The sequence below is a fragment of the Alnus glutinosa genome, chromosome 3 (genome assembly GCF_958979055.1).
Source record: "Alnus glutinosa chromosome 3, dhAlnGlut1.1, whole genome shotgun sequence".
Classification (NCBI taxonomy): Eukaryota; Viridiplantae; Streptophyta; class Magnoliopsida; order Fagales; family Betulaceae; genus Alnus; species Alnus glutinosa.
Genome location: NC_084888.1, coordinates 29,541,049 through 29,555,491, shown reverse-complemented (window position 1 = coordinate 29,555,491; position 14,443 = coordinate 29,541,049). Strand labels below are relative to the sequence as shown.

The 14,443-nt window shown below is 38.3% G+C and overlaps 1 protein-coding gene across 1 annotated transcript in view; it reads left to right on the top strand.

Moving 5' to 3' along the window:
• The first annotated feature begins 3,208 nt into the window (after positions 1–3,208).
• LOC133864794 (nudix hydrolase 3) overlaps positions 3,209–14,443 on the top strand; it is a 53,472-nt gene continuing 42,237 nt past the window's right edge. Inside the window, exons 1-3 of the mRNA XM_062301208.1 lie at positions 3,209–3,423; positions 4,300–4,479; positions 5,992–6,069. Of these exons, the coding sequence (XP_062157192.1) occupies positions 3,338–3,423; positions 4,300–4,479; positions 5,992–6,069 (344 nt within the window). The 5' untranslated portion in view covers positions 3,209–3,337. The remainder of the gene's footprint in view (positions 3,424–4,299; positions 4,480–5,991; positions 6,070–14,443) is intronic.

Sequence of the window (14,443 nt, the reverse complement as noted above, 5' to 3'; positions counted from 1 at the left end):
AAGGGTCAGTATGTGTTTTCAATTTCAAAAAGTATAATTTAAAATAAGGATTTTAAAATAAGCGATTTGAAAAAGGGGTTTGTAAAAGCTCAGTTAAGTGTTTGGTAAAATTGCATTTTACTTTTTAAAATCGCAAATTATACTCCGTTTGTTTCGACGTAAAATGGTTTCCGTCATAAAATGTTTTCGACGAAATTATTTTCTGGCGTTTGGCTTACACGAAAATTTTACGAAAGGTGAAAATGCAACTGTCACCGGAATCCGACAACGTCCGGTCACCGTTGCCGGATTCCAGTGAGCATGTTTGGCCGGATCCGGTCGGATCTTGGCCATTTTGGCCATATCCAGCCGGATCAGTGGCCAGATCCATCCAAATCCGGCGGGATCCCGGCCATTTTGGCTAGATCCAGCCGGATTTCGGCCGTTTTGACCATATCTGGCCGGCTTCTGACCATGGATGGATTTCTGCAAGTTTTCAGCCGGAATCTGGTCTGCCAGCATCTGGCTACGGTGGCCGGATGTCGCCGAATTCTGGCGCCGGTAGTATTTCGGTGGCAGAATGTTGCCGGATTCCGGTGCCGCTTGGATTTTAACGATCGACAATTGCCAGATCACAGCAATTGGATATCAAACGTGTATGCAAGGAAAAAAAGTTTAATTTCGAAAAACGATTTATGGTTTTTATTTTTCAAAAATTAAAGAAGGCTTTACGGTCAAACCGAAAATGATTTTCGTTGACCATTATTTTCTCCCTACCAAACATTGTAAAATGCCGAAATCATTTTACGCCGAAACAAACAAAGCATTAACCTTTAAAATTCTGCAATTTCAAAAAAGTATCATCTTACTCGCGATTTGAAAAAGAAGATTTTCTGCATTTTTTCAAATTCCATATTTTAAAAACGTAGTTCCAAAACAATTCATATTTTGAGATTTAGTTTAAAATTACACTTATTATCTATAAAATCGCAATTTCAAATACACCCTTAATACTTCCCAAGTTTCTCCTACAGCTTCGTTCAGATAAAGGTAGAGGTTGACTCCCAATTAACCCGTGCTCATTGGGTCAACCATGCTTAACCGATCTATTGTTTGTGCTGTGTTTTCATTTTATCCCTTCGTGATTTTAAAATACATGAATTTCTTATTTAAAATCCTGGAAGTTACACCTGCCACCATCCATTGATTGTCATTATTTATTTTTATTTATTTATTTATTTAAGTGAGAGTAAATTTGTAATTTAGGTTAAAACATACAAATTATCGCATCACGTATCATATATGAGTCATGTTGTCCGACAACAACTAATGATGCTAAAGCTAAAATAAATTGATATACACGTGTCAATACATCATTAGTGTTGTGCAGGTCACGTAGCATTAACTTTGGTTAGATTCTTCTTCTTTTTTTTTTTTTTTTTTTTTTTTTATAGATATGAGTCATGTGTAGTCGATTCATTGTCCGACAACAACCAATGATGCTAAAGCTAAAATAAATTGATATACACGTGTCAATACATCATTAGTGTTGATGTATGGTCACGTAGCATTAACTTTGGTTAGATTCTTCTTTTTTTTTTTTTTTTTATAGATATGAGTCATGTGTAGTCGATTCATTGTCCGACAACAACCAATGATGCTAAAGCTAAAATAAATTGATATACACGTGTCAATACATCATTAGTGTTGATGTATGGTCACGTAGCATTAACTTTGGTTAGATTCTTCTTCTTTTTTTTTTTTTTATAGATATGAGTCATGTGTAGTCGATTCATTGTCCGACAACAACCAATGATGCTAAAGCTAAAATAAATTGATATACACGTGTCAATACATCATTAGTGTTGATGTATGGTCACGTAGCATTAACTTTAGTTAGATTCTTCTTTTTTTTTTTTTTTTTTTTATAGATATGAGTCATGTGTAGTCGATTCATTGTCCGACAACAACCAATGATGCTAAAGCTAAAATAAATTGATATACACGTGTCAATACATCATTAGTGTTGATGTATGGTCACGTAGCATTAACTTTAGTTAGATTCTTCTTTTTTTTTTTTTTTTTTTTTTATAGATATGAGTCATGTGTAGTCGATTCATTGTCCGACAACAACCAATGATGCTAAAGCTAAAATAAATTGATATACACGTGTCAATACATCATTAGTGTTGATGTATGGTCACGTAGCATTAACTTTGGTTAGATTCTTCTTCTTTTTTTTTTTTTTTTTTTTTTTTTTTTTTTTTTTGACATAAAGTTGGTTAGAAATGAGCAAACCTTATGAATCAATTTTATAAAATTCAAACCATACGAGCCATTTTTATAAAAAGTGTAAAACATAGGACTGATTTTGCATATTTTCTTTTAAAAGTTGAAAAGTTGCGTGGAATCAGAGACGGAGGGAGGGGGCTGCCAGGGCCATGGCCCCCAATTTCCTTAAAAATAAAACAAATTATAAGGTAAAAAAAAAAATTTCAAACAAAAAAAATTAAGAAAAATTGCATTGTTGGTCCCTGTGGTATTCCATAATTATTTTTTACTCCCTGTGGTTTAAAAAATTACTGGGAGATCCTTGTGATATGTAATAATTACAAATTGATCCCTGGCGTCAAATTCTGTTAAATTTTTTAACAGATTCCGTCAAATGCCACGTCATCGACACGTGTCATCATCTTATGGCGACACGTGTTCATCTTAATAAAAAAAATATAAATTTATTAAAAAATAAATAAAAATACTTATTTTTTCTTAAAAAAAAAAAAAAATTAAAAAAAAAAAAAAACTTAACGGGTGGCTTGGCCACCCGTTCAGTTTTTTTTTTTTGATTTTTTTTTTTTTAAAAAAAGTATTTTTATTTATTTTTTAATAAATTTTTATTTTTTTTTATTAAGATGGACACGTGTCGCCATAAGATGGCGACACGTGTCGCTGACGTGGCATTTGACAGAATATGTTAAAAAATTTAACAGAATTTGACGCCAGGGATCGATTTGTAATTATTACATACCACAAGGATCTCCCAGTAATTTTTTAAACCATAGGGAGTAAAAAATAATTATGGCATACCACAGGGACTAACGGTGTAATTTTCCCAAAAAAATTAATATAAGCTAAAAAAATTAAAAATTTAGTCTAGCGACCTTTGTCAATAATTTTTTTTTTTTTTTTTTTTTTTTTTTTTTTTTGCCACTGGCCTCTGCCCACAAAGACATCTGATTCCGTCCCTGCGTGGGACTGTGGGAGTGCTGATTAGGAATCTCGGATAAGCGAGTGGCCGCCCCTATATATAGAGGTCGCAGATCAGCGATCACCTCGAAAGTTCAACGCAAACAAGGAAATGGCCGAAGAACCCCATCATCTTCAAGAAGAGCACTTCGACGTCCTCACCAAGTCCGGTCTCAAGACTGGCATTTCCAAGCCCAGGCATGATCATGGTTTTGCGGCTTGTGTTTTGTCTTGTAAATTTCACTTCATCTAATGCAACGATTTGTGTTTTGCATTTTTTTTTTTTTTTTTAGTGCAAACTTTTACGGTGATAGCGTAAGACCTTGGTTCTTTAAAGAATGGCGGCCTTAATAGCATGTATAGAAATCCATGTGCTTTACAGTAACGATTCCTTACACAAATGCATATGTTCAAGTATATAGTAGAGTTCAGGCGGGGAGCTTGTAAAAGGGAATATGGGGAACCGCCCCTACAAAATAAAAGAAATTTTAAAGTACCCTTAGTTTGATTTTCATCTATTTATAATGGGATCCCTTCAATTCAAAAGTTATGACTATTTCAAATGCAAAAAAATAAAATAAAATAAAAAAAATAAATTCTCTAACTCTGCACATGAGCATTGTCTGGCCAGCAACTTGATGTTTGTTTAACATCCTTTCCTGTCTGATCGGATTAATGGCATTTTACATTTTTTGTGATGTGAACATAGTAAATAGTTCTTGATTATGATTTGTCTTACTAGTGTATCGGTACATTTTTTGTGAGCTGTCTTTATCAGGCTGTGATACAGCAGAAGGAGACTTAATTGTTTCTGTTATCAACGTCACAGGAATATATGACAATGTATTAGATCAGTAAATGTGCATGAGTTGATTGAGTCAAGCTGCGTGTTATTTCTTTAATTGCATGCTAGTTGAAGTAGTGATGGCGTATATCTACACAACATGCAAAATGTTGCTCCTTTATGTCCTCTTCGAATTTTGTTTTGAACTATAGTTTTGTTTGAAAACAATGAACTTTTCAATCTAGTTTTTTGACTATTTACTTTGCATATATTATTCTGCATTCCTACAGGGGAGATGTCCATCGTGATGGAGATTACCATCGAGCTGTTCATGTGTGGATTTTTGCCGAAAATACTCAAGAACTGCTTGTCCAGCGACGTGCTGACTTCAAAGATTCATGGCCAGGGTTGTGGGATATCTCTAGTGCTGGTCACATATCTGCTGGTGATTCATCGCTTGTATCAGCTCGGTAACAATATATGTTTCTCTAGATGAGCTTCAATGATGCTATTTTTGAAAATATTTTATATTATGACATTTGAGAAGCTCCCATCACCTTTCTATTCTATGCTATATCAGCAATGATGAACAGAAAAAACATTTTCTCCATTGTCTATGTTTTCCTGATTCAGATAATCACGAATTTAGTTAAAATATCACTTATTAATCTCGAGACTATCCCTTGCTTAATCAGGCACTGTCTGTATTAGGCTGTTGGAGGAGTGGGTTGTTATCATAAAAGCAAAACTGAGATAATAAATTGTGATAGTAAGCCCCGTGGACACCTCATGTCACATCTCTGAGGTGCTGAGCACTCTCATTGGATATGTGGCCCTTAATTAGGTTCCATTGGCCAAAACTCAACATGATAAGATGATTTTAGGTGGTTTGGTTCGTAGTTTCAGTAAAGCATTATTTTGTAACAATGTTTTAGAACCAATTATTCATTTTAACTTCACACAAATTAGCTTTCTTAAAAAAGAAATTGACTGTTGAACTTGGATTTCTTGTTCTAATGATTATTATGTTATTAGATAAAAATGTCTTCACCCTTATAGAATAAATGAGCTGAACTTGTTCTCATCGGCTTCACCTTTTGAGTATGAACAAAAGTTTAATACATTGCCGAGCAATTTCCCAAGATAATTTATCCCCTGTTAGAAATCTGTGCCAAATCATTGTCTACTAGGTGTGGGTTCTACAAGCATATAAAAGTTTTGGCAGTGGGTGTCTTGCTGATTACTAAATTATTGGAATGTGATATATTGTCTATTCTTGCATGGGAAAAATATATGACTTCAAATTTTGGACCCGTTATGTCTTAACCTAAAGCTCATGATATGATATTTAGAATGCATTGGGTTTCAATGCTTCTTCCTTTTTGTTAGTGCTTCTGGGTCCTTAATACCATAGACGATATTTGATGATTTATGAAATGCAAAGAATTTTAATTGCATCCATATTGAAACAATATATTTTGTAATTTGGGGTGTATGGGTATCCAGAAATACCATATCTACTTATCCTCTCTATTATATGAACATTTTGGCTTGTCTCAACTAAACAAAAGGCTTTTGAATTGATACAGTTTTCTCTAGTTATATGCCTTGAATATCCGCTTTTAGTCTTCTCATTATCTTGCAATTGCAAAGAACCCAAGTCATTCTTTGGCAGAGCAGGAGAAGACGAAGTGACTGTAGGAGAAAGGGTTGACCATTTTGAACTTGTTTTAACCCGAACAAGCAACTTAGTAGAATTGTCTATTAAAACCAAGGTACCATCACCCTACTGCCCATAGTTTGACCAGTGACACTAGCATCCCCCCTCCCCCCAGTGACCAGCGGGAAGATTGCTCACAGAACTTGTTATGCACTATGCTTGATAAAATGATGCTTTTTTTGTGGTTTCCTGGTTCACATGTTGAAATTTACAGCTTGATGAATAAAGCCTGTCACTGAAACAAAGTATTGTCTGCTTTCAGGAGAGAACTTCAAGAAGAGCTAGGTGTAACCCTTCCAAAGGATGCATTTGAAATGATATTCATTTTTCTTCAGGAGTGGTTAGTAGATCAGAACCCCTTCTTCCTGTGCTGACATTTGAGTTCCTTTTGTAACAGATTTAATGATGGATCATTTTCTGCTATGAATGATACCTATTATTAGCACTTATCAAATGATACCTATTATTAGCTATCCTATTTTTAAACTCTCTTTTTTTTTTTTTTTAATTTTTTTTTTTAATTTTTATCTTCTAAAGCCACATATACTTTAACAAACTGGCTTTCTTTTCTTTTCTTTTTTCTTTTTTGAAATATTATGAAGGGTTCTATAATGGATTTCACGACTTACCTAGGTCTAGAATTCCCTTAATAGTAATGACATATGGAAGGTGTTAATAAATCTTCTCGAATTTTTAGGAACCAAAAGATGAAAAGCTTCTTTTGTTGTTGGTGTAAGACCTTTATACCTTTTTGTGGTGATTTGACCACTAAGAAAGTATTCTGAATCTACTTTGGCTTGCAGAGAATTTTACAGTTAATCTGTGTGGCGTTTCTCTCGTAAATACCAATTAATATGGCCTGTTACAGCTATTTTTGATTCCAAGAGTAGTTGTGGAGAAGATCATCTCAAATTCATAGAATGCATTTATTAAGGGGAGATAGATTCTAGATTTAGTTTTGGTTGCAAATGAGTGTATTGATAGTCGAATTAGATTAGGGGTTCTTGGCTTGTTGTGCAAATTGGATCTAGAGAAAGCATACGATCATGTGAATTGGAATTTTTGTTGTATTTGTTGAAAAGACGTGGTTTTGAAGAGAAATGGTGTAACATCCCGGTCCCATATTAGGAAAATGAGTAGCCCACATAGAGTGGGTGGTTTATAAAGATAGTTATGAGTGTTAAGTTTCATATTGCCTAGTTATTAGGTGAAATTGAGTTTTATAAGAAATTATAGGGAAACTCCAAATTGACTAATCTTTTTAGGGTGATAGTGCAGATGTGGCTAGCGCTTTTTCCTAGGTCGTTACAAATGGTATTAGACCCTCCTAGTAATGCTAGGTCATGTGGTACTGGAACATCGCATGACATGGCCGTGAGGAGGACGTCATGAGTTTAAGAGGGAAAATTTGTAACACCCCGGTCCAATATTGGGAAGATGGGTAGCCCACATAGAGTGGGTGGTTTATAAAGATAGTCATGAATGCTAAGTCTAATATTGCCTAGTTATTAGGTAAAATTGGGCTTTATAAGGAATTCTAGGGAAACTCCAAATTGACTAGTCCTTTTGGGGTGATAGCGCTTTTCTCGGTCGTTACAAATGGCGAGCATGGATATCATTTTGTATTTCTACGGTGCGATTCTCCGTTTTAATAAATGGAGCCCTCTTTGGTTTCTTTAGTAGTACTCGTGGTTTAAGATAGGGGATCCGTTATCTCCTCTATTATTTGTAGTTGTTATGGAGGCTTTGAGTAGGATAATGTTGGCCATAGTGCACATGTGGCTTTTATCTGGTTTTTCGGTGGGGTCAAGAAATAATGCAGAACTGGTTGTGTCTCATCTTTTGTTTGCAGATGATAGATTGATCTCTCTTTTTTTTCTTTTTTTTTTTAAGTGAAGAGAAATTTTATTAAAAGCGAAAGGCGCTCCTAAGTACACAGACAATATACAACAGGAAGCACCTAACTAAAGTGAGCACAGGAAAGACCCAAATAACCCAAACCAAACAGAACCCACCCAAGAAAATCCCACTAAACACCAAAAGCTCTCAAACCTGAAACCCACAAACACCAACAACCCTCAAACCCGAAACCCACACGGAGCACTCAACGCTAAAAAATGTGAACCTTGCCTTTCCCATGTCTAGAGGATGCGCCTGTAGTATCATAGTTCATGGATCATTCTAGGTTTAGTAGCTCCCTTCTACCTCTAGGATTAGGGCAAGCACCCTTAACCTCCTAAGGATGATTCTCTTCAATGGTTGTCTGGACAGCCACAGTTTGATCCTTATTCTCCTCACACGAAACTCCCACCACAGGACACATATTCTCAACACAAAATAGAGCCCAATCCAAAGGAGTGACAGGGGGAAAAGTCTCCATAAGGGAGGGGAAATTGCGAACATCTTTGTAATCTGCGATGTCTCTTTATATGTTTCAAAGCGGTATCGGGGTTGAAGATCAATTTATTGAAATTAGAGATTATTCTAGTTGGTGAGGTTATTGTTGTAGAAAGTTTGGTTAGTATTATTGGGTTGTAGGGTGGCTTTGTTACCATTGAAATACTTGGGTCTCCCATTGGGTGCACAATACAAGATTGGGGGGGAGGAGCTTTTTCGAGATTTGTCAGATAAAATGGGAGATGGAGCTAAGATTAGTTCTTGACATGACTTATGGCGTGGAGATCAATCACATAAGGAATCTTTTCCAAAGTTGTTTAGTATTGCTTGTTGTAAGGAGGCGTGGGTTGCGGATAATATGCAGTTTTCTAATGGTAATATTCAGTAAAATTTATCTTTTATAAGATCTGTACAGGATTGGGAGGTTGATTTGGTGATTGCATTTTTTAATTTATTCTATTCCCTCAGATTGAGACAAGATAGTGAGGATCATATTTGGTGGATCCCTTCAAAGAAGAGGAAGTTTGAAGTAAGGTCATTTTATCACGAGTTATCTACTTTGGGGGGTTCATCTTTTCCTTGGAAGAGTATTTGGAGAGTCAATGTTCCTTTGAGAGTGAGTTTCTTTGTGTGGACAACAGCTCTTGGAAAGATTCCGACTTTGGATAACCCGAGAAAGAAGAAGGTAATAGTGGTGGAATGATGTTGGATGTGTAAAAGGAGCAGGGATCCATAGATCATCTTTTTCTACATTGTGAAGTGGGCTAGAGAATTATGGAATGTGATTTTTAGCATTTTTCGGAGTAGATTAGGTCATGCTTAGAAGGGCAATAGAGTTGTTAGAATGTTGGCGAGGTCAGTTGAGTAGTCGTTCAGTTTTAGCCGCTTGGAGGACATCCCCTTTGTGCTTAATGTGGAGTCTTTGGAGAGAGTGGAACACAAGATGTTTTGAAGATTGTCAGAGGCCGGGCCGGTGGAAGAGCTCAAGAAGATCTTGCTCAATTCGCTTTATATATGGACATGGGTGTATAATAGTTTTCTGATTTTTATGAATTTGTGGATTTTTGTTTTTCTTTTAATCATTAATGGAGGTTATCTCTTGTATACATCCTGTGTAGTAGGGTTGTACCCCTCTGTGTTTATTAATGACATGAATTACTTGTAAAAAATAAAAAATCCAGTAGTTATTTCTCTTTACTGAAGGAATTCATCTTTCATAAAGAAAGAGCTATAAGATACTTGCCTATTGGGATTATGTGAAAAATAGAAAAAAGAATAAATGTGGTACACATTTTTTTTCCATTAAAATTGCTTGCAGGAAATAAAAACGTTTCTGAATTGGGACCTTCCAAGGAGATATATGTACCAGAGATACTTGGCTTATCCATTCATACATCTAGGTAGAATGGCTTTGTGAAGAAATGTCAACATGCCTAAAATGAGTCTTCCACCTGGTAGTTGCATAGTTGTTTACGGCAGTGTTAAATACTTTTGCTGCTTCTCATACAAATTTGTATCCTCAAATGTAACATAATTGGTCAGTGATTGTGAAGAACACACTTTTCTATAAGTGAGGTCTACCATAATGAGACTAAGACATTATCTGAAGGCTCATTCTTCTTGCTCTGCATGATTTCCCTTGCAGTGTGGGACAATTATGTGATTGAATGCTTGTTCTCGGAGGCTTCTATGCCGGTTAATTCTCCTGAAATGATTCCTCGTTATTAACACAACTCACGCACAAGACTCACAATCCAAATCTGAGTCTTGTGCGTTGCAATCTATGCGGAAGACAAGTGATAGGACTACATCTCCAATCCGAAGTTCAAGTGCTGATATGATAAGATAGAGTTCTATGATAAGATAGAGTCCTTCTAGTATTCTACTTCTATGTTCACAGTAAGAGTCCTAAGAGATAAAGCTAGATGAGTTCTAGTCTAATGTAAAGAGAGTCCGTGTAATCAGAGTTAGTGTTTGATTCAAAGTCTTTTGTAATCAGTCTATATATATGAATGAACGCTCATGTTATTGAGCATGGTTGAAAACCCAACAATTCTAAAGTTTAATTATGGTATCAGAGCCTTTTCATAGACAAACGTCTTAATTCATGGCTGATTCTGATTCTCCTTCTTCCGTTGCATCTGTGGCTTCTACAGCCACTCAACCCCAAACACAAACCCCCCAGCAAGTTGTCTTTACCGTCCCAAACATGAACCCCAATCTACATATCAAGCTTTCTAAAGGAAACTTCATGGCGTGGAAGACACAAGTCCTCGCTTATATCAAGGGACAGGATTCTTACGGATTCCTTGATGGCTCCAATCCAGTCCCGGCTCAAACAATCCCAAATCCCAGTACAGACGCTGGAGCTGCTGCAACTATTGTCAACCCGGACTATCTCGTGTGGTGCCAAAGAGACCAACTGATTCTCAGCATCCTTATCTCAACTCTTTCCGAACCATATGTAGTGCATGCCGTTGGTTGTGCTACATCCTCAGCCTTATGGAAAACTCTGCTCACTATGTTTGCTTCTCAAGTTAGAGCCCGAGTAATGCAGATTTATTTTCAACTCGCCACTGTTAAGAAGGGCAACACCTCCATTACAGAGTATTTCCAGACTATTAAGACCCTTAGTGACACTCTGGCTGCTGCTGGTCAGCCTCTTAACGACTTTGAGAGTGTCTCGTTTCTTCTCAAGGGCCTTGGATCCGAATATGATCCTTTTGTTACCTTAGTTACTACCCGGGTTGACCCTCTCTCCATTGATGAGTTATACGGCCTTCTTCTTGCTCATGAGATGCGCCTAGAACAACAGGTTCCAACTCTTGACATCCAGCAACCAGTGGCAAATCTTTCCTCTTGGGCTCCCATGGCTAGGGGCCGAGGTTCTCATGGTCGTGGTAGCCGACCGTATCACCGTGGTGGTCGTGGTTCATTCAACAACAATCGTGGACGAGGCTCTTATTTTTCTCAGGATGCTGCATCCTCTTCCCGCCCAACATGCCAGATTTGTGGCAAGCTTGGCCACACAGCTCTTCGCTGTTATCAGAGGCAGGAGTCCTCTTCCTTCTCTGATTCTCCATAGCCTTCTCCTCAGGCTTATTACTCGTCCCCGATGCTGCCTGCTGAGGACACATGGTAACCTGATACAGGGGCCACTCATCATATTACCAACGACCTCCAAAATCTCAATCTGTCACATGAGGAATACACTGGACAGGATCAAATCTGTGTAGGAGATGGAACAGGTTTGCCAATTTCTCATACTGGTTCTACGTCTTTATCATTATCTCGTCGGTCTTGTATTCTTAATCAGCTTCTTCGTGTCCCTCAAATCTGCAAAAATCTTCTCTCGGTTAGACAATTTGCTGCTGATAATTCCGTCTTTTTTGAATTTCACTCTTTTCATTTTGTGATCAAGGACTCTCAAACAGGGACCATCCTCCATCAAGGCCTCATTAAGGATGGGTTGTATCAACTCACTCCTTCAAGTTCTCCACCAATAAAACAAGCCTTCTTAGGTGAGCGCACTTCCACTGCTCACTAGCACAAGCGTCTCGGACATCCTGCCTTTCGCACTGTCCACCGTGTCCTCTCTCAATTTCAGCTTCCAGTTGTTTCCAATAAGGCAGCCTCTCCTTGTACTGCTTGTCCTCAAGCCAAGGGTCATCAACTGCCATTTGTTATTTCCAATTCCCGCATTTGTAAACCTTTAGATTTAATTTACTCCGATGTATGGGGTCCTTCCCCAACTCTTTCGTTTAATGGAAATCGTTACTATGTGTCTTTTATTGATGCCTTTAGTCGTTATACTTGGGTGTTTGCTATTGAATCCAAATCCGATGTTATGTCAACTTTTCTTCAATTCCAAGTCATGATTGAACGCTTACTAAACTCCAAAATTAAAAGTGTTCAATCTGACTGGGGTGGTGAATATCGCAATCTACATACCTATTTTCAATCTATCGGTATTTCTCATCGCATCTCGTGTCCTCACACACATCAACAAGGATGTGTTGAGAGGAAGTATCGTCACTTAATTGACACCACTTTGGCTCTCTTGGCCGACAGTCATGTTCCTCAAAAGTATTGGGATGAAGCCTGTTTAACTTCATGCTATCTAATCAATCGGCTCCCCACCCCCTTATTGCAAAACAAATCTCCTTTTGAGAAACTTTTTCAGCGTACTCCTGATTATAAGTTTCTTAAAGTTTTCGGTTGTGCCTGTTTCCCTAACCTTCGTCCATATAATTCCCACAAATTCTCTTTTCGTTCAAAAGAATGTGTTTTTCTAGGCTATAGTGCCCATCACAAAGGATATAAATGTCTTCATATTGAATCTGGAAGAATGTATATCTCACGAGATGTCATCTTTCATGAGAATCGATTCCCCTTTGCTGCTATTCTTCCTTCATCCACAGATTCTGTATCACTTACCCCAGCTTCAGTTCTTCCTCCTATACTTTTTCCAGCATCTGTCTCCACTAGGCCTTCCCATCCTGTACTAGTTTCTCCTTACATGTCGTCTTCCAGTCAATCTCCCCCTTCCTCTGCAGAACATAGCATGCCTAGTTCACTCTCTGGCCCGGATGACCTTCCTGTTCGGACTCATCCCATGTGTACAAGATCAATGAATAATATTATTCAGCAGAGACAGCTTACGGACGACACCATCAGGTATCCAATTCCTCGGGTGTTATTGGCAGAAACTCAATCTGCAGGTGTAGAGCCAACCTGCTTCTCCAAAGCCATTACTGTTCCTGAATGGAGGAATGCTATGCAAGTAGAATTCAACGCTTTGCTTCAAAACCAGACTTGGGTTTTAGTTCCTCCGCAGTCTTCTCATAATGTTGTCGGCTGTAAATGGGTTTTTAAACTCAAAAGGAGGGCAGATGGTTCAATTGAACGTCACAAAGCCAGACTTGTTGCCAAAGGCTTTCATCAACAAGCTGGCCTTGATTATGGTGAGACATTTAGTTCGATTGTGAAGCCTACAACAATCCGGACTGTTCTTTCTATTGCTCATTCAGCAGGTTGGCCTCTCAAACAGATTGACATCCAGAATGCTTTTCTTCACGGTTTTCTGTCTGAAGATGTCTATATGGTGCAACCTCCCAGATTCATCAACCCCAACTGTCCTCAGCATGTGTGTAAACTGCAGAAAGCAATTTATGGTTTAAAACAGGCTCCCTGAGCCTGGTTTTCTCGACTGAGCACTAAACTATTGCAGCTCGGATTTGTGGGTTCTAAGGCCGATTCCTCTCTCTTCATTTATAGGACCAAGGATGTCACTATGTATCTTCTTATTTACGTGGACGACATCATTATTACAGCCTCTGTTTCTGCTGCTATTACCGAGTTACTTCAGCTTCTAAGTAATGACTTTGCAGTAAAAGAGCTGGGTGATCTTCATTATTTTCTTGGTGTTGAAGTCATTAAGGTGAAATCTGGTCTTCTACTCTCCCAACGCCGGTACATCTTGGATCTTTTGAAGAAAACCAATATGATTGAGGCCAAACCAGTTACATCTCCCATGGCTTCCTCCTCCACACTTTCGGCCTTTACTGGTGATCCAATGGAAGACCCTTCCCTTTACCGGAGCACTGTTGGCTCCTTGCAATACCTTTCACTCACTCGTCCTGATTTGAGCTTTGCTGTCAATCGAGTGTGTCAATTCATGCATAGACCACTCAAACCTCATTGGCAGGCAGTTAAACGGATTCTTCGGTATTTGAAGCATACTCCTTCCCATGGTCTTCTTCTTCATCGCACCTCGAGTACAACTTTGACAGCTTACTCGGATGCTGACTGGGCTGGTTGCTCAGATGATCGTCGCTCCACGGGTGCCTACTGTGTTTTTCTTGGTTCCAATCTGATCTCGTGGAGCTCCCGCAAACAGCCAACTGTCTCTCGGTCATCGACGGAAGCTGAATACAAGGCTGTTGCTAATACTACTGCCGAGCTCCTCTGGGTTCGTGCCCTCCTTCTAGACCTTGGCATTGGTCTCTCTTCTACACCAACATTGTGGTGTGATAACATTGGAGCTACATACATGTCGGTCAACCCAGTTTTCCATGCGCGTACCAAGCATGTGGAAATTGACTTCCATTTTGTCCGAGATCGTGTTGCTGATAAGTCTCTGAATATTCGATTCATCCCTAGTTCGGATCAACTAGCTGATGTGCTTACTAAACCTCTTGTCTCCAACCGGTTTCAACTTCTATGTTCCAAGCTCAACGTGTCCTCTCCCCCGTTGATCTTGCGGGATGGTATTAACACAACTCACGCACAAGACTCACAATCCAAATCTGAGTCTT